Genomic DNA, 22,425 nt, shown 5'->3' with positions numbered 1-22,425 from the left:
AAGATGATCTGTACCCCTGATTCCCCACAGAGCTGGCAGAATGCCGATGCCCACTGTGGGAATGCTCCAGGGTGACCTGTCTGCTGCTAACAGCTGTATTCTCTTCTAGACGGACTTGTGCATGTCAAGGGCTGGACCCTGAAACTTGTGGTGCTTCATTTTCCTTTGGTTGCTCCTGGAGCATGTACTACAATGGTTGTAAGTTTGCCAGAAGCAAGATTCCAAGAAAGTTTAAGCTGATGGGGGACGACCCAAAAGAGGTTGGTGTCCATTTCTAAAATGAGCCTCATTTGCAAGGAAATGTTTTCTGTCACTCTGTAAATAGAGATACAGTACAAGAGAGCAGGGGCCAGAGGCCTCCCTGGATGCTGTACAAGTAGGACAATTAAATAACTGCCAGTCAAAACGACTGATTTCAGTCACTGAGCCAGCTGAATTGACTGTCCAAATTCTGACAGCTGGTAAAAGCCCTGAGACTTGAAACTATGTTTGCAGGCTTTCACAGTTAGAGGAGAGGGCACGGCCTGAATAATTCTGGCTGTATTAGGCCTGCAACTGGGCATTCCCCAGTGGCCCGTGGAAGGTTTACCAGCTAATGGCACATAACACTGCCACTGGGAACCAGAGCAGACTGGTTCAATGGAGACAAACATGATGAAACTCTGAGAGGACAATAGGAAGAAGAAGATGGGAAGACTTATTCTACATACAGTCCTGCCCCACTGAATGTTTCCAGACTGGACTCTGTGTTACAGCAAACTGGCAGATGTTTAAAATGAGTCAGAGTAACAAACATTGACCTTAGCCTGGATACAATATACCTCTACACTTATGAGTGCAGCAACTCCTGGACACCTCCAGCGATTCATGTGAAGCTTCAGTGGCCCAGTCTGGTTTCTGGAAAACACATGCAAATTTAGTCAGCCCAAATAGGAGTCTCACCAATAAAAACTAGAAGTTACGTTAACAAATAGTAACCTACAGGCCATACAAAAGCTCAAATTCCTGCAGCAGCCACAAGGTCACAGCAAGATATTTTTGACAATTTCATAATGTCATTTTAGACTCACAAACTGGGATATGGTCCCATGGTAGGAACTACAAACCAAACACGTGCCTCTCTGAAACCTGTTTTTTCACAGTTCTTCACACCCTCCTAAAATACAAACACTCCTAAAAACAAGTATATCACTGCAATATGCCACTGTTCTTTATGCACTTGAAATTAAAAATAAGGGCCTCGCAATGTGAGGGTTTGAATTTGGGATTCTCATCCTAAGAGGATAGGGAAAAACTCTGGAGTATGTTATTAGATTTCTTTATTTTTAAAGAGTCTTTTATTTTGAGAGTGTACATCTTATAGAAAAAAAGAAATGTGGTCATTCCTACCTCCATATCAACAATTACTAGATGCATCCTTATTCTTCATTGCTTAAGAACTGGGAAGTTTTTGAAGGCTGAAATATTACAATATTTTTAAATTGCTGCACATACAGATATTTCAGGGTTTCAAAGTGCTGTCATTACAATGTGCAAAACTCTTAAATTAGCTGGATTTACTTGATGGACCATTCTGATGTTTTATATCTCTCAAGCTTTCTGAAGGATATTATTTTCCCAAAACTCCAATAGGGAAAATAATGAGGATTACCACAGTTAGATCTAAAACACCTTCATGATGAAGAATGTGATTCTTCTTAATACAGAAAAAATTATGATTACAGTATACGATATCCTCTTGCAAAGATCCTTCTACTCTGTTTTAATTGCTTCATTCCTTTAAGGGCTGTGGAACAATAAAATTAAAAGGAGATTCACAACAGTTACTGTCTAATCAAGAATGATAATGGTCTAGGCCTTTGCACAAGCATCAGTGTAAACATAATTGTATAAAGAGCCTAACTGCTTAGATCCCAGGCATACAGTATGGAAATGTCATTGAATTCTATTTCATCTCCTAACAGGAAGAAAAACTAGAATCCAATTTGCAGAATCTGTCAACCCTGATGGCACCCACCTACAAGAAGCTTGCACCTGATGCATATAACAACCAGGTATGATAGGGGAAAAAAGGAAATGGAGAAGTCATGGAAATAACCTGATTTTTACCACACTTCCTAGTGCTTCAGCCTTGCAACAAACCATTATGTATATTTTGTGCCAGCATTTCTTTGTCATGAGGTAAAAGACAAATGGAAATGAACAATTCCACTTAAAATGCTTTCACAAGTAAAACTAGCAGAATTTGGTCCACTAAATAGAACTAATAATTTTGCTACATCAACACAGTAAAATTACTTCAGCCTTCAGCTCTAACACACAAATTTTTGGATTTAGCAGGAGTTACCACCTAAACTAGCAAAACTGCCATGAAGATGGTGTGAGATTGGCAACAGTGCCAGAAGGCAGCATATCATACTGCACTCCAGTCCTGAAGCCACAGTTTAACTTCTGCTCTCTCAAGCAGCAGATGAATTTAGTTTTCACCAAAATAGCCATGATAAACATGCTTTTTAAGGGAAGTTTTATATTTGAACACACTGAGCCCTGTGTATGCACACAAGTGCCTGTACCGGCCTTGTTGCGTGAGGGGATTGTGCACGTGTATTTTCTGTGTATCAGCTGTTTGCAGACACAAGCACATTCAGAGCCTTGATGATGTTACCAGTGTGGCTGTGTCTCATCTACATTTCATTACCAAACGTCTTTCAGATAGTTACATCAAAATTTGACAACATACCACTTGCAAACATATAACTGCTATAGCCTTCGTTTTCATTGCTCGGGTTCCCTACTATTATGAACATTCACAGAATTTACAGTTTCCAAACTATCAACATCTACTGCAACCTGTGACATCATCTTGCTTCCCTGTTGACAGCATTATGCAACCAGCACAAGACAGATTTTCAACTGTAACAGAAACAGTAAACGAACACAGAACTGTCCATTATTATCTACTGTAAAATTTACTCCTTTACTGCATATTTAGTAGCAGCTAGACAGGGTAAGCAGATTCGGTACAGACTTAACCAGCTTTACTTACCTGATCAGATAATATTTGAAGACTCACGATGGAGAAAACTATGGCTGTGTGCCCACTAGCTGTGGTTATGTGTCCAAATATCTGAGAGACATTCTGCAAGAGAAAAAAGGAAGAGGAAGAAGAAAAAATGAGGGGGTGGTGAACAATAAAATGGTTCTTTGCTTGGGCTGCTTTTCTTTTCCCAGAAAAATTCACAAAAGAACTTTTGTCCAAGTAAGCTGTGGTCCTCCCCAACATTTGTTGAAAATACATGTTTTTACAAGCTTCAATTTTTACCTTATGTAATGAGGCATGTATATACTTTGGCCTATTTCAGAAGATTCCCATAGACCTTGTATTTTTGGGGAAACCGTCATCCAGCTATGGTCAGTGGCTTTAAAGAGAGATTATCAAGTTCTAATTTGTATGATATTATAAAAGGTTCTAAATACGAAAAGCCCTAAAACCAATCACTCTTCAAATTCTGAAATTTCAAATTCTCGGATATATTCTAATCCAAATCTGGACCGCTTCTGGATTAAAGGGTCTGCTTTCCCAACTGGACCCAACAGAACATCTCAGAGAGCAGTTGCACCAGTATAGTCTAATCAGACAATTATAGTCTGGCTAACATTTCAGACCACTCACTTTTAATTCTAAAGAAGTTTATACATTTCAAGTTTTGCTCTGCTTTTATTTTCAAATTCCAGGGAAGTAAATAATTCAAATTTAAAATTAAATGTGTGTGAGCAAACGATGTATTTTTAGTGATGTTGAATCAAGACTTGGCAAAACTTCCAATTTAACCTTAACTTAAAATGAGATCCACTAAGTTCCACGAAGTGTAGATGTTTTGTGTATTCACTTGAAAGATTCAGGAATTTCAGCAAAGCATTTTTACAAATGTGGTTTCATTTTTTTAATTTTCTAAATAAAATATGAAACCATCATTTTTCTAAGGCTTGATCTTCCATTAAAAAATCCTTTCTTTTTATGTTAGATTTATTGTTGCATTATGAATTCTTTATAAATCTCCTTAATAATGAGTGCATGGGTACAAAATACTGTCTGGACTGAATTCTCTCTCTTTTTAGTCAGGGGTTAGAGCTGTACTTAAGCTAATGAAATACATGTTTAGCATGCCAAAATATTACAAATCAAAAAGCAAATTATTATTTTTCATGAATTAATTCTGAAGTCAGTTTTCTACAGCCATTTTCCCTTAATAGCTTGGTATATTTCCAGTCTACACAAACATATCACTTTCACAGTGCCAGTCACGGAAACTGTGTGCTGCATTTGTCATGTAAAAACACCAACCACTGGCAGAAAATCAAAAGTAATACATGAGGAAAAGTATTATTGGCTAATTTCACAATCATGCCAGAGAAGGTAATAGGGAACAAAGCAGTGAGGAATGAAGCATGGATACGAAATTGCCATCAAATTATTCATTTGATGTGCCTTCAAGATCTGTTTGTTGTCACCTCCAAGACGTTAGGGAGACCTGCACGTTGTCACAGGGAGCATTCATTGCTAGTTGGGTGCTAATACTGGAGCATCCAGCTCGGCTGCAGTGAAACCTGTCCTGTCTCTCCAGATCGAGTACGAACACAGAGCACCTGAGTGTCGCCTGGGTTTAAAAGAAGGTCGCCCATTCTCAGGGGTCACTGCCTGCCTGGACTTCTGTGCTCATGCTCACAGAGACTTGCACAACATGCAGAACGGGAGCACACTGGTAAGTCTGTGACGTGTAACAGCCTCCTTACTCCAGCACTCACCTCATGTCTTCAATACGTTATCTCCCGCCTGTTTAAATTTACACCTGCCTAATGCAGATTGCTAAAAAACCCAGAAACATTAAGCAGTAACTGAGCTAGCTTATTATCCCCTACACAATTTTTCTTTCAACTGAGATAGTGTATTAAAGAAAGGTTTAATACAGAACTGGTGAAAGAGGAATTGTGAAGACAATGGAAAGAAGATCCCAACAGGGCTGAAATGCCTGTTTCTGTGTTGCTGGCACAAAATGGTTTATATTTGTCCCCTTGAAATACTTCTTTTCTAACAACTTTGGATTATATCTTCTAATAAAGTGGAAACAAACAACTTCTTTCCAAGAGGGTTTTGAAAGTTTTGAATTTTATTCCTGCTTGGGATGAGCAGAAAGTCTGCAAGACTTGCCATCCTTTGCATTGTACATGCACTCTTTACTCTCTTCAGTTCTGATATGTAGCATGTACAGCAAAGGCTGTAGAAGATACTAGAAAAGCAAGCTGGTTTTCAATGTGTACTGGATTATTTCTGTTCCTTGCCTGCTATCTCTGTGACAATACAATTGGGGCAAATATGAGAAAGAATACTCTTCAGTTTTGAATAATCATCATAGTTGTAGTTTGAAGCAACTACCTAGATTCACAGTGCAGCTCTTATTACAACCAAATAGAGCATCTGCCTCTTTAATTCCAACTAATTTTTTCCTGTTTCCAGGGTCTGACTTAATTGTCAAGTTAATCACCACCAATACAATATACATTTCCAGCTGAGCTTTCCTCCTAAAACCAGCTGATGTAATGATTTTGCTGCAGAATATGTCCATCAGCATCTTATTCCACCAAGATCCACCCAATACCTGTTTTAGCTGGAACTAACACAATGAGCTTGCTGCATGACACAACAGCAACTTTCTTAAATCTTATTATTAACATTACAGTAGTTGGCTCCTTCACAAAGTCTTGGAAGCTACCACTGACTGGGAATGAAATACAATACAATGTTATATTGCACCCTATCTCTAATAGGTAGCTACGTCATGTGTTTAGTGAAAAAATCTTCAGGTGAGTACAAAGTCCCAGGTCCCACTGCTTTAGCTCTCTGGCCACAGCACAGTGGATCACAGTTTATTTCACATTAGGGCAGTCCCTAACTATAATGTCCATTTCAGCACAAGTAAAAGAAATAGATACATATACCTTCTGTTTCTCTTAACACCGTCCAACAGAGTAATGGAAGGAATGAAATTGCAGGCTTGTGATATGCATAAATTGCACAGAAACTTGTAGTTTACAAATAGCTTGCCAGATGCCAATGCTGACAGTGGCAGGGCAAGGCAAAATGCAGAGACAGTGTTTCAGATCTCTAATACACCCTTCCTACAGGTTTGCACACTAACTAGAGAAGACAATCGTGAAATTGGCCAAACACCAGAAGATGAGCAGCTCCACGTGCTCCCGTTATACAAAGTCTCTGATGTGGATGAGTTTGGAAGTGCTGAAGGCCAGGAGGAGAAGAAGAGGAACGGCAGCATCCAGGTCCTTACCTCCTTTCGCCGAAAAGTAAGGATGTTAGCAGAGCCCGTTAAGACCTGTCGGCAAAGGAAGCTGGAAGCAAAGAAAGCAGCTGCAGAAAAGCTTTCCTCCTTGGAGAACGGGTCTAGCAAAGCTGAGAGAGAGAAGTCTGCTGCAGCACGCAACAAGCAAGGCAACTCTGAAGTGGGAGGTCATGCAAAGCAGCTAGCAGGTAAACACGTGAATATGGTCAGGATCTTTATCAACAGCGGTAAGCTTCCTAGAAACCAGGGCCATTTGTAATCAATCTCAAGAAAACCATTATTCAGCCCAAGAACGTATTGAAGTAAAAAGGCAAGAGAATTCTTGAAAGTGAATATCAATAATGTATATTTGTAAATACTAGAGTACTGAATTTGGTGCAACTCCGGAGAAGAAAAAAAAAAAAAAAAGAAAAGTTGCAATGAGAAATCCTTTACTGTTGGATAGTTAACACCTGTAGAAATCTGGAAGCAAACTCTGCTTGTCATCCAGTGTATTGTAAAGTATCTTTAAAAGACTAGTAGTGCTAGAAGCCGTGAAGAGAAGTGTGTGATGCTGCTGCCAAAGAAAGAATGACCTACACATCACTCGATGTCTGCCACTGTAACGGAGAACCTCCTAATTTGAGGGGATTCAAGCATAACCTCTTTACCAGTATTTATACTCTGCCTCAAGACCAAAAGCAAAACAGGTTTTCCGTAGTGGAGTAAGAGTTTAAAAATCCACTCAACAATCCCTGGCAGTTTTCATCAGTAGATTTGAGAGTCCTGAGCAAAGGGGTTCATCAGGACTAATTTATTGTTACAGCAGTTTTCTCAGAGAGGAAAAAAGCAATACATCCAAGGCCACCCAGAAGGTCACTGAAATACCTTTGAATAGAAGTCAGCTGTCCCATGACCCAGGATAGGGTTGTGACCATTAAACGATGGCATTGCACTTTAATGAATTATATTTTTGCTCTTACAACTTCAGTTAATCTCACCTATTACTGCACTGTTCTGTCTATCAGTGAATGTTGCTTTTTTACATAAAGCTAGGGACATATTTTGAAGACAGTTCTATTCATATAGATGGGAAGAATTAGATATTCTTGGGGAAAAGGAAGTAATTTTGTGCACGGCTGTTTGGGAGCACTTTGATGCCCCCTTTCATGGACTTAAAAGATGATTCAACTCTTTGGATTTTGTGCATGTGACTCTGAACAGATTGCACTGTCCTCTTTTCCCCGTTACCACTAACATCTGATCTCACTGGATATTTGCCAAAAAAGAAGAGTAGACTTAGTATTTATTCGGCTTTTTAATTAAAGGATTGTGTTTGAGGTCTGAGAAAGGGAGTCTCTGTTAATGCATCATATGATATACTTTTCTTAGATATTTCATAGATACATGTCATGAAAAGTCTTATAAAGTATGTTATTTGTTGGGTTGTTGTTTGGGTTTTTGGCAGTTTTTTTTTCCTAAAGCTGTTTGTTGTGTGGTTGTTTGTTTTTTCCTTTTCACATCTACAGATCTTTTACGTCTTTCAGGACCAGCCACACAACAACAGCAGCAGCAGCAGCATCAACATCCACAGCGCACTCTCCCTAACAACTCTCAGTCAAATCCTATTAATTCTTACTCGGGTTCAGGTTCTGCAAATCTCTATGTAAGGTTGCCTAATCCAGCCAATGCTTATCCAAACTCATCATACACTTCAGATCCCTACAGAGGGTCCAGTCCCATGAACCTCTATACAACCTCATCACAGCCTGTGGGGTCTTATTTGAATTCTTCCAGTCCCATGAACCCTTATTCGGGATCATTAAGTCAAAATAACCAATATCCACCCTACCAATGCAATGGAAACATACCTATGGACAACTGCCCCTCTTACTTGGGCTCCTACCCTTCCCAGCATCAGCACATGGACTTCTATAGTTGCCAGAGCCAAGACTATATGTCTAAACTAAGTCTACCGCCCATTCAAACATTATACCAGCACAGGTTTGGGAATAACCAGAGTTTTGGTCCCAAGTACTTGAATTATGGAAACCAAAATATGGAGGTAGACTCCTTCAGTAATTGCACCATTAGACCTAATGTACACCACGTAGGGTCTTTTTCCTCTTACTCCACCCATGAGGCCAATGGTCATTTTATGGAGGTTGCCTCAAGGTTAAAATCTAATCTGAGTAACCCGAGCATGGATTATGCCTCCACAAGTAAAACAAGTGAACATCATCACGTGCAACCCCCTCCTCATTTACTACACGACTACCATTCTGCTCCAAGTATGTTTAGTAGTCCTCCTAATTCACTGCACCTCCAAAATAAGGATAATGAAATTATTTCACATGCAGTTAATGGTTTGTCTAACATGCTTCCAGGTCAAAACCATGACAGGACTACTCCCCAGGGTGGTTTAGATAAAACTGATGTGCTGAATCCAGAAAAAACAGAGGATCCCGATGAAGTCTGGTCAGATAGTGAGCAGAACTTTCTGGATCCAGAAATTGGAGGAGTGGCAGTTGCTCCATCTCATGGGTCAATTCTCATAGAGTGTGCAAAACGTGAGCTCCACGCAACAACTCCCTTAAAAAACCCCAACAGGAACCATCCCACCAGAATATCCCTTGTCTTTTACCAGCACAAGAGCATGAATGAGCCAAAACACGGTCTGGCTCTGTGGGAGGCAAAGATGGCTGAGAAGGCAAGAGAGAAGGAAGAGGAGTGTGAGAAGTACGGTCCAGACTATGTGCCTCAGAAATCTTACGGCAAAAAAGCGAAGCGGGAGCCTGCGGAGCCACACGAACCCTCTGAGCCAACGTACGTGCGCTTCATCAAATCTCTTGCACAAAGGACACTGTCGGTCACCACAGACTCCACAGTAACTACATCTCCATATGCCTTTACACGGGTTACAGGGCCTTACAACCGATATATCTGACTTCACACCTTTGCTGGTTACCTCATTCGAAAAAATACCTTGTCAGTAGGGTAGTAGTTCTTTAGGTTTTGGGGAGGGCAAGGGTGGAGAAGAAAACAGTGTTTTTATGGAACTCATCGGTGGAAAAAGCCTCACCACACCAGCAAAAAAGAGGTAAACTCACTAGCGCACTTATTTTCCACTGATTTTTAAGTGGTCACAGATGGCACGTAGGAAACAAGACCAAAGCATCCTATGCAAAAAACAAAACAAAAACAAAAAAACCAAACAACAAAAAAGTGTTTCACAATTTACATTTGAAAACACTGGCTCCATTACTGAAAGAGAAAATCTGCAAATGGATTTTTTTTTCTTACAGTTTTGCACATCTGTGGCCACTTTTAATGTCATCAAGTTTGCGTAGTCATGAAACAGGAGCAAAAAAAAAACCCTAAAAAAAAATACTGTAGTATTACAACTGCAGGAATCTTAAAATAACATCTGGTGCTGAATCTGTGATGTACTGAAATACTGGAATTATGGCTTTTTAACATGCAGTTTTTACTGTAATCTTATTAGTCTTTTGATTTTATTTAACAAAGTAGATAAGTATAAAACATAACTAATAGACAGCAAAACACTGAATTTGTTCGAATATTCTAAAACCATGGTGCTATCTAAGAGAATGGTGTCTTTATTTTATCAGTCAAACAGTTAATGCCTTTTAACAAAATGTCAATGATGTAGTCAAATGTTCTTCAGCAACAGGGAGGACCTTTTCATTCATGTATGTATTGAATTTACCTGGTGTTAAAATAAGCTTACTTTTTAACATATGGGAATTACAAAGACCTCTGGATTTTGCTCATCCAGTCAAGTCCTAGAAAAGGACAATAAAATATAGAGAGAGATATTTTTTTTTAAATAGTGTTTCAAAAGCACTTTGTCTACCTAAGCTTGGCAACTTGAACAATGCTAAGGTACTAAGACATTAAAAAAAAAAAAAAGAGTTTACTTTGATTTTAAAATGCAAAGATAATTTTTTTAAACTAAAAAAGCTTTTAAATACTTTTGGTTTAGCCATGCATCTGCTAGTGGGCTACATATCCATTTTTAATACAGTCAGTTATGATAAAAATGGGGCTTACTGGATATAAGGGAATACTTTAGTACACAAAACACATCTTTTTCTGGTGCTCATCTCACACAGCTATACTGTAAACTGTTTTCTACAATTATTATGACAAGTTCATTGCTCAAATATGTACAGTTTTAAGGAAAGAATTTTATATTAACCACAGGTAATAATTAGCAGCATGCGACAAACTACAACTAGTTAGCTTGGGCTTCTGCTGGTTTTAGAGATCTGTACGCTCCCCAGATATCGAATGGCAGATTGCTTTTGTGTTGATAATTATGTACATTGTGGTGCAAGTCATTTCTCGGTGCAAGTGTCCTCTTTTCCAGGAAGATTGAGCAGACCGATGCCTACACAAGATGAATGAAACAGGGTTAGTTCTGCGTGATTCCGTTGATTAAATAGAAAAAAAAAATAGGCAGCTGGCTTGCTGTGGTGGTTTTAAATCATTAATTTCTATTAAAAAAAAAAGCAGGAGAGTTGTATAGTAAATTAAATTGTAAACAAAACTTTTTTTAACGCAATGCTTTAGTATTTTAGTACTGTAAAAATATTAAATCTATATATATTTGGGTTTTGAGCTGAATTCACATCATGGTGCTACTCAGCCTGCTACAAATATATCATAATGTGAGCTAAAAATACATTAAAAGGTTTGAGTGATGTTCCTACTTGTCATATACCTCAACACTAGTTTGGCAATAGGATATTGAACTGAGTGTGAAAGTTTATATATTGTATACCATCTTTTTCCCCCAATAGCCTTTGAAAAAACAAACAAACAAAAAACTAAACAAAAAAAACTCTCGATACTTGACATTTTAGCAAGTATAACTTGAATTTCAACTTTTTTTTTTTTTTACTTTTTTTTGGTTCTAAAAATTCAGGGATATTTCAGCTCATGTTCTCCTATGCCAACGTGTCACCTGTGTGTATGTAAAGCTGTTGTAGGTTAAATATATTATTCTTGGGTTTTTTTGTTTTGTTTTGTTCTTTTTTTCAGGGATTTAATGTTTTTCTTTTGAATCCCTTCTCTTATTTTTCTTGTACATGTATTGTGTAACTAAAACTAATTTTGTAAATTCGTTAGCTCTTTTTATTGTAATGGAAGTGTTTAAGAGATTTAGAATGTTTTGACTGTTTCAAATGAATAAACAAAAAGAAAGTAGAATGCACTGAGCTGATTAAAGGGAAAAATGTAAGGCAGGGGTTTGGCAAGTGACTGTTTGCTAGAGTTGTTCAAGTCACTCTCTAAACAAGGCTTCTTGGATACTGTAATAAATAAAATAAAATATAAAAAGGTACAGTCTGTACAAGGGCTTCCCTAAACATGCAAACCTCCATGTCCCAGATATATCTTGTGCAATATACTGTAAGATAAAGTTTGGTCAAAAGAAATTCTAACTAAAAGAATCACAACCTGACTCAAGTAAATCAAAGGAGGCCTTTGGGTTTAATGGTCAAATATTTATTATGGCAGTTTTGGTTTTTAATTCTCACTCAGCGACTCTACCCACTGCGTTGAAACAAAAGTTTCGCCTTTTTTTTAAGAAAAAATAACACTGATTTTATGTCAGATTAATTAAATCATTATATACCTTCATCTTTTGGTGATTTTTTTTTTTAAAGTCCTATATACTTCACGTAACCCATAGCAGATGTTTGGTTAATATGCCGTGCACTGTCATTTGCCAAACTGCTGGCAGCAGGAGCAGGAAGCTCGGTTGGTGAATCGGTTTTGTATTGTACATACGTGAGCTGTAATTTGTGGTGTACAGAACCCTGCCTCAGTTGGAACGAATGACAAAGCAGACAGAGTTGCTTGTATAGGATTATCAGGTTGACTATAGCCATACTTGAAGATGCTTCTGAGTGGTGTCAACTTTACTTGAATGAATTTTTCATCTTGATTGACGCACAGCGGTATAAAGTTCACTTCTAAAGCTAGTGGTTAACTTGTGTAGGAAACTTTAGCAGTTTGACACTAAGGTAATGAACTTCTGTGTGCATTTTCTATGCTTATGTTCTACTTTTTTTTTTTTTTACTTTAGTTTCATTCATTTTCATGAGATGTTTGGTATGTCTATAAAAAGAATCTGAGGATGGTTATAAATACTGTAAGTATTGTAATGTAATGCAGGTTATTTGAAAGCTGTTTATTATTATATCATTCCTGATAACGCTGAGATGTGGGTGTTTTTAATAAAATTTATATTTATTTAATGCACTCTAAGTCTGTCTTGCAGAAACTTGTCTTTCCTTGTAATTTTTATCAGCTAACAACAAAGCAGGCCCACCCCCCCACATCAGTTTCTCCCACCTCCATCTCCCTCAACTCAATCATCACAGTCAAACAAAATGCATCACTCGGGACTCCAAAACAGGCAGTCTGGGCATCACATTTATTCCTAGTTCTGCTTTGACTCTTACAGGTTGGGATGCAGGCTACCTAGCCCAGGCTACTGCTCCTTAAAATCTGTGTTTACAGTGAAGGAGGGAGGTATTTTCGTGAGTAGGAAGAGGGAGTAGAGTGTCACTACTGGTTTTCTATTGGTGTTTGTGTACACAAATGAATATGGCGTATTTGCTGTCGAATGGCCCCGCTGCTCAAGTAACAGCCACAAATACACACTTGGCAGAGCCAGAACAAAGGGGAGACTCTAGGGATTCACTGGTTGGTTTGGGGTATTTATCTCTACCCGGTTATGCATTTTTGTACTTGATTTCAAATTACTCCCAAATGGCAGGATGCTCCAACAAACAGAACTAGGGAAGGGTTAGATTGGATATTAGGAAAAATTTCTTCACCAGAAGGGTTGTCAAGCATTGGAAGAGGCTGCCCAGGGAAGTGTTTGAGTCACCATCCATGGAGGTATTCAAAAGACATGTAGATGTGGCACTTGGGGACATTGTTTAGTGGTGGACTTGGCAGTGCAGGTTTACAGTTGGACTTATTGACCTTAAGAGTCTTTTCCAACCTAAGTTATTCTGTGATTAAGAAAAAAACCAAAATTATAAAAGCCTAAAACCTCAGGTATAATCTAAATCACACATAAGCTAAAGGAAAGCAGAAGCAATAGGAAAGTGTGTCTGAATCAATACCAGAACATACATTCTTGCAGGCATCAGACAAAAGCTTGTTTTCATGGTCCCATTGTTTAGCTTCAAGGAATATCAGGACTGAATACTGAAATATCCTATTCTGTGGGAATAGACAGAAATTACTCTCCACAGTAGCAAAATGTTTCTGCGACAATTGGTACTTAAAAGCTTCTCAAGCTTTCTTTTTTAAGAGCCCGAGTTTGTTGTCAGCCCCTGTTACCCCATCCATCAATGCCACCGCACCTTGGGAAAAGCCCCCCTGCTATGCTCATTCATGTGCTAAGTGTCTTGGGGACACGGGGATTTAAAACTCAGCGATCTGTAATGTTCACCCCTGGCTCTCAGCATATTCCCAGATGGAAACGTCTTGAGGCAGGCGAGCACACTGCAGCAGCCAAGTGTTGCTCTTTTCCGTGCACAGGTGCACTTTCATGCATTAGACAGCTGGAACCGACAGATGCACAAGCTTTAACGGAGGTCTCGCACCCCTTTAGCCTTCCCTGGAAAAGAATCCTGCCATTAATGAACATTCCCATCGGCTGCCTTTCAACGTAATTTCCTCAGTGCACTTCGACAGATCTCATTTCAGAGGTGCTGCTGACACAGGCACAACACGCTCACGGCCAAGACCACTGAGGAGCCAAATGTGCCCACTGTGCTCCTCCCACGAGCACGGGCTCTCCCCCAGACAGGGGCAGTTCGCTCGTGTGCCGCCGGTGGCCGTGACCAAGGCACCGCCTACAGTCGCTACCCGAACCACCGCACGTCAGTAACAACTGGGGATTGCCCGGCCGAGCGTTCAGGCAGCTTCTGCCTCACCTTCGCTCCTCACTTCCCAGTCTGTTCTGTCATTTTCCGCCTTTTGTCACCTCACAAAGGACCATGCAGGGGTTTTTTTATGGGAATAACTGACAAGCCTGTGGTGACAAGCCAAACCAGGGTGAACAAACCCCAAGAGCAACAGGTGATGATACTCAGAGATACAGGAAAGCATCCAACACGGAAGAGGGAGCAAAGGAAAAACAAACAGATTTCTCTTGAAGTAGCAAAGCACCTTACAGAAGAAGGTGAGGATTGACTAGTGGGTAATGGTGATTTCTTCATATGTACACTTTCAACACACTTTCAAATTGGAAATATTTAAAAACCAAATCTTTTCATTCAGGTAAAACTCAAAGCAGAGGAACAAAACCTTGGATTTAAACATGAACCCTGTGGTTTACACCTGGCTGCAAAACAGATTCTAGGAGCACACACTCTTGCCCTGAGGCTGTTCACAAGAGCAAGGCCCTCCAGCAGAGCTCTCCTTACGCCTACACTTGCACAACAAATGTCACACCAAACTTGTAAAAGCTGATGATAGTCCAGCAGCACAGATACTAGAACTGGCACATATCAGTATCTCAGCAGTAAATTAATACTCTGCTATTTAACTGACACAGTAACTTCTTTTTTTTCCTGAAAAACATGCATCTGTCAAGTTTCTGTTACGCTCAAGTATGTTTACCTCATGCAGACACAACCGCTAATTTTGAGACACTCAGGAAACACCCAATTTGTCTCAGAGGACTGGCAGTTTCACCCCCACCACCCCATGAGCTACAATTAACAGCTCTCCCCTCTCCCTCCATCACTCTCTGAGACATTCTGCTATGTTTATGCATTAAGTAGGTCCCTTTACTTTGACCTGTAAATGATTCCCTAAGTTAGTTTAATTAGTGCAAATGTTGTGCTAGGAGAGATTCTTGCAGACCTTAAGAGGTAAGTCAGTCAGCTCTATGTTTTATTTGCCCCACCTCTAACCCGTGAAGGGAATATCTGACACACATGAAGTGAACACAGAAGGTGCCACTGATTTAAAAAAAAAAAAAAAAAGGCTTGTTTTTAGGGGGAAGGAAAACCTTGCACTGGGGTACGAATGTGAGAAAGACGGGAAAGGTCTGTTAAAGACCTACTGCTGTCCTTTCTGCTCTTTCTGAACAACAGAGAACACTAAAGGTTGAAGTTACATACTTGACCTGCACGTTGCAACATGAGGCACTTGAGCCCCAGGTGAGCACCATGCTCACTGCAGCCCCCCTGCAGCAGAGCAGGGGCTGGTGGCCCCATCCGCACAGGGGAACACAAAGGAGGGAAGCCCAGATACCAGACCACGGAGAAAAGAATTACATACTTCCTATAGCATGGTGTAAAAACATCCCCAAAGTGTTTCTGTTGAGAAATCTCCTCCTTCCTTCCAAGCTTGGAGCCTGCACCTGTTTCTTTCAGATGCAGGAGCAAGGCACCATTCTTTCTCCCCCACACCGTTTTGCCATTAGTTCTGATGTTTGGAGTAGTCAAAACCTTGGCATTCAGGTCCTCAATGCCTGAACAGATTCAGAGCATCATCTTCCAGGATGTAAAAGGCTTAAAGTACTCTGGGGTACACACAGGCACATCACATCACCCAAGCCTTCTCATGCCACATAAAGAAGTACTTCCCATCATTATATGAAGGAGCGGGGGAAGGAAGAGCCTGCTGCTCCACTTCCTTTTAAGACAGGATTTATTTCTCAGTGTTAAGACCAGTGCCGTCCTCTTCAGTCATAACCCCAGCAGAACCAGAGCTCTTACTGCTGAAGGTGGCCATGGGAGAGTTTTCAGGGGTTTTTTCTTTTACAACCCAGCCAAGCTAATCTAGGTTAACCTGTTTCTTCCACTCAAGGTTTGCTTCAACTAACACATCAAGTACTTTGTCTTCATAGTATTTCACACAAGGAAAACCATCCCGGGGTAAGTACACTTCCTTATAATGTCATGGCAACACAGCTGTACACTCCTAAATCACAGCAGAAAAACCAGCCTAGTGACTGGCAAGAACAGCTTGGGATTGTTGTTCAGCTTCCTTTTAGTTTCCACTGCATTAGCTACTGGAACTTCATTTGGATTTTCAGGCGTAATCATCTTCCTTTTATTTTTCTGCTCCTGTTGTGATTATTTGTAAAAATGACAGCACCATTATCATCTTGTATGTAAGCCTTCATACAGACCACTTTGGTAAAGAGATTTAACTGGAGGGGAGGGCTTAAAGTGCAGTTTGCTCTGAAAAGGAATGGGGAAAGTGGCATCCTGGGGCTCCCAGTCTGCATTTCAAGTATTGTTGTAGGCTGTCTAGGCTAATGTGCCTGATTTGGAAAGCGGGGGGTGGGGGGTGGCATTTCCCCCCATCTATCCCTCCCCAAACAGATGCAACAGATCTCCTCTGACTAGCCCTTCTCCCCACCTGTGTAGTCCTGGCTCTGTTGATATTTGTACAGGCATAAAGCTGGTCAGATGGCAGGAATCCAGTTCTAATTAATGGGAGCAAATGGTTTGCTATAAACAGAGGAAGGGTTGGCATGGGGGGAGGTGACAGATGTCAAGCAAGGGGAAAACATCTATTAGTTGTTCCCTCCTCCACCACCCCCCGGGGTACATTTGCTTTGCATGACAGTCCTTCAGTTCAGGCCCTGGTTTAAAATATCCAGACTCCACATATTGGATCTGTATTTGAACCTTTGCAGCATCCATGTAGCCTTCCTAAGGCAGGACAGGATACTGGAAGGGACCATATAAGGCAGAATTTTAAAACCTTGGGCTTGCCTGCTCTTCAAGGAATTATACTCTTATAATCAGTAACCCTGGCAAATGTCCCCTTCTGTCTCTCTGCTGTTAACACTCTCCATACCAGAAACAAACAGGCATTTTGTCAGAGGGCTGCAGTTTGCAGGCATTTATTCTCCCAGCTCTGAGGATGAAAACGATTTCTCATTTGCACCACAGCATTCCAACATCTCTGGTGCAGGATACAACTAAGAGCAGCCTGTTTCAACCTTAACCCAGCTCCTGTAGCACCCTTAGGCAAGCTGCAGAAACTCCTCAGCTAAGCTGCTCCAGTGAAGACAGGGACTAAGTCCACAGCACAGCGCACATGCTTCGCAGAAGACATGCTGGGCTCGCCTTGTACAAAATGCCAGGCAATAAATACTATCCCAGAGGAAACTCATCTGTACCAGGACAACGACACTGTGAGGAGATGCCAGGGGATACCAGCCAAACCAAAGCACTGAAAGGAGGAGAAGGGAGTCTGACAGTTCCTGGACCACTCGAATTGCCAGGCACAAATCCCAGCCATGTAAGGTGACAAGACAAAGATAAGCCTCCCTCACAGGACTACCAAGAAGAAATTTTTTAGATCTGCTCTCTTGATAATTTTCCCAGTAGCAACACACTGGCATTTTACAGAAGGATTTGCATCTCAGGGCTCCTGGTCCCAGTGCAGGCAGAGCACAGCTTCCAGGTTAAATCAAATTGAAAACCAGATGTGCTTCTGACAAGGAAACCAGGTCAAGTGTAGCCACGAGGTTTCAGATCTCCTGCAGCTGTGCCAGTTACATGAAGAAAACAGTGCTGCCTCCTCCTCCAGCACATTCACTATTGCTGCACAGCAGCAGCTGCTTCCTTGGGAAAGGCAGGCAAGCAGCTTAGTTACACATTCTTAGACTCCTCCCAAAAAACCACATTTTAAATGTGAGGGAAAAAAGAAAACTTCAAAAAGTCTGAAGAGGACAAGTTTCCATGAATCCAACAAGTATCTCAATGTGCTCTCTTCATGCATTTGCAGTTAAGTGCTATAGAACTACCCAAATACACAGCTAAGTACAGGTATCATGGAATCACAGAGTGGGTCGGTTTGGAAGGGATCACAGTGTGTTACCTGGTCTGACCTCCCTGCCCAAGCAGGGTCTTAGAACACATGACACACAATTGCATCAGACTCTTCTTGAATATATCCAGCGAGGGAGAACCCACAACCTCTCTGGGGAGCCTGCCCCAGTGCTTGGTCACCTGTACAGTAAAGTTCTTCACGTTCAGGTAGAATTTCCTGTACATCAGTTTCTCATGTCCTATTGCTTGGCACCACCAAGAAGAGCCTGGATTCATCCTCTTGACACCCTCCCTTCAGACACTTGTAGGCATTGATGAGGTCCCCTCTCAGTCGTCTCTTCTCGAGGCTGAACAGACCCAGCTTCCTCAGCCTTTCCTTGTAAGAGATGCTCTACTCCCCTCATCATCCTTGTTGTCCTCCCCTGGACCCACTTCAGGAGCTCCACGTCCCCCTTGTACTGAGGAGCTCAGAACTGGACACAGCAATCCAGATGTGGCCTCGCTGGGGCTGAGTAGAGGGGCAGGATCACCTCCCTCAACCTACTGGCAACACTCTTTCCTAATCCACTCCAGGATACCATTGGCCTTCTTGGCCGCAGGGGAACACAGCTGGCTCATGGACAGCTTGTTGTCCACCAGGACCATCAGGTCCTTCTCTGCAGAGCTGCTTTCCAGCAGGTCAGCCCCCAGCCTGTGCTGGTGCAGGGGGTTATTCCTTCTCCTGCATATAGTCAGGTACAGTTGACATTTGACCACCTGGGAACATCAGCAGCCATTTTATTCCTCCTCCTAAGAAAGTAGTTTGCTGCCAGTTGATAGTCACAAGTTACACATGGCTGTTAAATGACATTGTGGAGATCTACCTAAAGAGAAAGCCATGGACTGTCACCCTAGAAAAGCCAGTACCCTCTTCCAGAAGGGTTATGTGTTACACTTGTGCTGATAAAACACTAACCAAAGATCTGCTGCATATGTGATGCCTGCCTGCTTGGCTCTAGAGCACAGACTAAGCAATGAGCAGACACTGTTTGATCCATGGAGGGCCCTGCTGCTAGCAAGTATTCCCAAACTCCGGGAGAAGAGCAAACAAAGTTCTTGCATGTTCAGTTAACACTGATCAATTACAGATAAGAAGAGAGATTATACATTACACAACTTCTTGCCACAGAGGCTGGAAAGAGATCTCTCCCCTGCCACACACACCAACATCTTCCAAAACACATCTGGAAGCATGGTTACCATTTTTAAACGACTGCCAGAAGAGAGTCAAGCCTTCAGTGCAGGGGAGAGCATGGAAGCATTAGTCCGAGACATGTCCATTCTCGAGGAAGGGGATTCCTCCTGCCACTCAATCCAAATTATAATAATGCATGTGCTGGGCCAGAGGGAGACAACTATGTCTAAGGAGAAGCATGACTTGGTAGTAGAGAAGAGCTCTGCTGCCTGTTCTTATTTCTGCTTCTGGATGTGATGTTAATATTAAACAGCACATTAAAAGACAGTGCTCAGAGATAGCACTTGATCCCTGCCTTTCCCTTCACAGACAAGCACCTTCCCCAGTAGGCTCTCTCCTTCCCCAGCTACAACTTAAAAGTGGCCCAAACAGGGGTGTGATGCTTGTCAGGAGCTCGGTTTCCCCAAGAAATGAGTGTGCTTTGATCAGAACTTAGGCAGAGGAACTCTTTGCTTTGGGGTCAGGTCACACGTCCCTACTGTCCACATTGTCCACAGCTGTGCTGTGGGACTTCCATTCTGACTAGCCCTGGGCAGGTACAAAAGCAGAATCCATCTGTTCATAGGGAGATTCATCACCTCCAGGGGTAAGTAGTGACTGAGCAGGGAATATACGGATTGCAGTCATGGATTTCAGCATCTAAACTCTGCTTAGAACCTACTTTAGGTACCCAAGCCCCTAAACTCAGTTTCTGGGTCACAGTTCCCTTCCAAAAGGGTCTCCTCCAAACCACACAGGAATGTTACAGCAATAAATACATTAATAATTTAAGTGTTCAGATACTGTGGTAACAGCACCCGAATTTCATATGCTTGAACAGGGAGAGCTCAGCTGTTTTTCTTTTTTCCTGTTTATGTTAACTTTCTTCTTTCCTGCTTTAAACTTCCACCCCTATGAGATAAGCTCTACTAAAACACTTGGCTTTTCCTCATCTTTGCTTTAAAAATACCTCCCTTTACAGAATTGTTCCATTGTCAATCTGAAGTTTACTTAAAAAAAAAAAAAGAGAGAAGAAAAAGAAAAAAGGGGGGTGAGGGAGAAGGAATGAAAGAGATGGCTTTCTATAAAATCTTCCAGTTCATCTAGCCCATCTCAAAGCAGGTATAGGCAAGAATAGCTGCTCAGCATGCGTATAAAATTGTTTTACTAAATGTGGAAGGAGAAGCATTGATTCAATCTCATGGACACGAGAAGTCAAAATTGCACAGAGTTGCCATTAGTGCTCTCACTGCTGTGATATGTGAAAGGAGGAGAACGGCCACTCGTTCAGAGGCCAACATAAAGGCAATGAAGGAAGCCAAAATTACTCTTCTGAATTTCCTCTCACTGCTGCTATAATTGGGCACCCCAAGGTATTCTCTTCTCATTCACAATGGTGAGCAGTCAAACCTGCCAGTGCACACAGAGTAGGCAGCACAAAATTGACAGCCAGGGCAACTTTTTAATTGATTTTTCATAATATGATCAATAAAATATTTCGTTATGACTCATAAAATCCTATGTGCAGCATCAAAAGATGGGAAAGGTTCTGTAAGGTCTGGAGCAAGAAAAAAAAAAGCCGAAAACACTAAAAAAAAGCAAAAACAGAGATGCAGATCTGCTTACTGCTTTTTCCCAGTAAAAGCCCATACAAAATGGTTTCCTTTTCAATTCTAATCGCATCAAGTAATAGCTAGCTGCAAGGGGAAAAAACCAAAATCCACCAGCCAGAATCAACTTTCAGGTGGAGAAGTGACACCCAATTCAACAACCATGCTTCTAGTTGTCTGGGACAGCAGGAGCAATGCAAAAGGATTAGCTCTCAGCATTATAGACATGCTGTATTGCCTTGTTCAGAAATAATGGCACAAAACACTAAACAAAACAGTCTGCAAGCAAACTCTACCAACTTCCAGTGAACTGTCCCAAATGTAAAGCCAACAAGTGCATCTCGCTGTTGATTTACAGAAGGGCCCTATCCCAAACTAATCACCCATGATCTCTAATGAGCTGATGACCCTGGGGCAAAGGGTATTTTCTACTGAACTGCATTCTGTTGTCCACTCGGGGTAAGATAATTGGAATTGAAGATACTGAAATTCTCTTCCTTTAGTGTAAGTCCATATATGCAGAAAGCAAACACTTTCACTTCCCCCTTTGTCACAGTCATTTAAGGGCCATTCACTTAAGAGTTGGACTCGTGGGTCCCTTCAACTCAGAATATTCTGTGATTTTTCTGTGAAAGAATGAAGCAAATCTTTAAGTCTATAGAAAGTACATGGCCAGAAATGCTACAAACTCTTGGAGCCTTCCCAGGTTTTCGGCGTGCACAGCTTGAAACCTTTTAAAGCCACCTGATTCTTGGAATATAAGCAGGCACTTCAGCTTCTTTTTAACATCTCGCATTAACTACCCAACACTCAGCTGGCCACTTTGAAAAGTATTTGAGTGCAGACTAACTGTGGATCAGACTACAGTAACATCTATTTCCATACTTATTAAAACTTTTTTTTTTAATTTCCCAAATTACAGATTTACAATAATAGACCTTGTTTATACAATTTTTGATTGCTCACAAAATAGTCTAGGTACTCTGCAAAACCTGGGATTTAAGTAGTACAGATTCTGGGAAATGGTTTATGAAATGAACAATTTTCTCAAGGCACTGCTTACAAGGCTGAGCTCAGCCTGTTAGAGCTATTTAGGATGGTACTGACCCTCTTGCCCTTTCAAGACTCCAAGAAACTCTCACAACAGCTTAGTTCTCCAAAGGTTCTTCCCAAAAGGCAATTAATAACCTTTTAAAGCACTAAGATCACAGTGGATATAGGACTTGTGGGAAAGTTCAAGGCAAGACAATGCACCCATTCTGCAGAGTGCTACAGAGTAACCAGGAAGGTAGGAGAACTTGCAAAAAAGCGAGTGAACTGCACTCACCCTTGCCTATTTGTCAGCAGTACAACAACCAGGCAAACTTTGCAGAACTCCAGCCAGGTTCACCACAGTTTTTACTCCAAGATGCACA

General features: G+C 41.1%; 1 protein-coding gene and 1 long non-coding RNA gene across 7 annotated transcripts in view; one reads left to right on the top strand and one right to left on the bottom strand.

Annotated features, from left to right (window-relative positions):
• The window catches only part of TET2 (tet methylcytosine dioxygenase 2), a 71,450-nt gene extending 58,818 nt beyond the window's left edge, over positions 1-12,632 (top strand). Inside the window, exons 6-10 of one of the 3 annotated variants that reach the window (XM_027636029.1) lie at positions 110-260; positions 1,965-2,054; positions 4,626-4,763; positions 6,184-6,544; positions 7,883-12,632. In XM_027636029.1, coding sequence (XP_027491830.1) covers positions 110-260; positions 1,965-2,054; positions 4,626-4,763; positions 6,184-6,544; positions 7,883-9,282 — 2,140 coding nt within the window. In that variant the 3' untranslated portion in view covers positions 9,283-12,632. Of the gene's footprint in view, positions 1-109; positions 261-1,964; positions 2,055-4,625; positions 4,764-6,183; positions 6,545-7,864 lie in introns of all 3 variants that reach the window. The other 2 variants (XM_027636028.1, XM_027636030.1) reach the window with 2 other exon arrangements.
• Positions 279-22,425, bottom strand: part of LOC113943791 — a 31,533-nt gene continuing 9,386 nt past the window's right edge. Inside the window, exons 2-4 of one of the 4 annotated variants that reach the window (XR_003526451.1) lie at positions 2,741-3,139; positions 1,390-1,457; positions 279-897 (exon numbers count right to left, since the gene is read on the bottom strand). This is a non-coding gene — a long non-coding RNA (uncharacterized LOC113943791). Of the gene's footprint in view, positions 1,458-2,740; positions 3,140-22,425 lie in introns of all 4 variants that reach the window. The other 3 variants (XR_003526449.1, XR_003526450.1, XR_003526448.1) reach the window with 3 other exon arrangements.

Source organism: Corapipo altera, unplaced genomic scaffold (assembly GCF_003945725.1).
Source record: "Corapipo altera isolate COAL_440 unplaced genomic scaffold, ASM394572v1 22b, whole genome shotgun sequence".
NCBI lineage: Eukaryota > Metazoa > Chordata > Aves > Passeriformes > Pipridae > Corapipo > Corapipo altera.
This window is presented reverse-complemented; position numbering and strand designations above follow the sequence as displayed.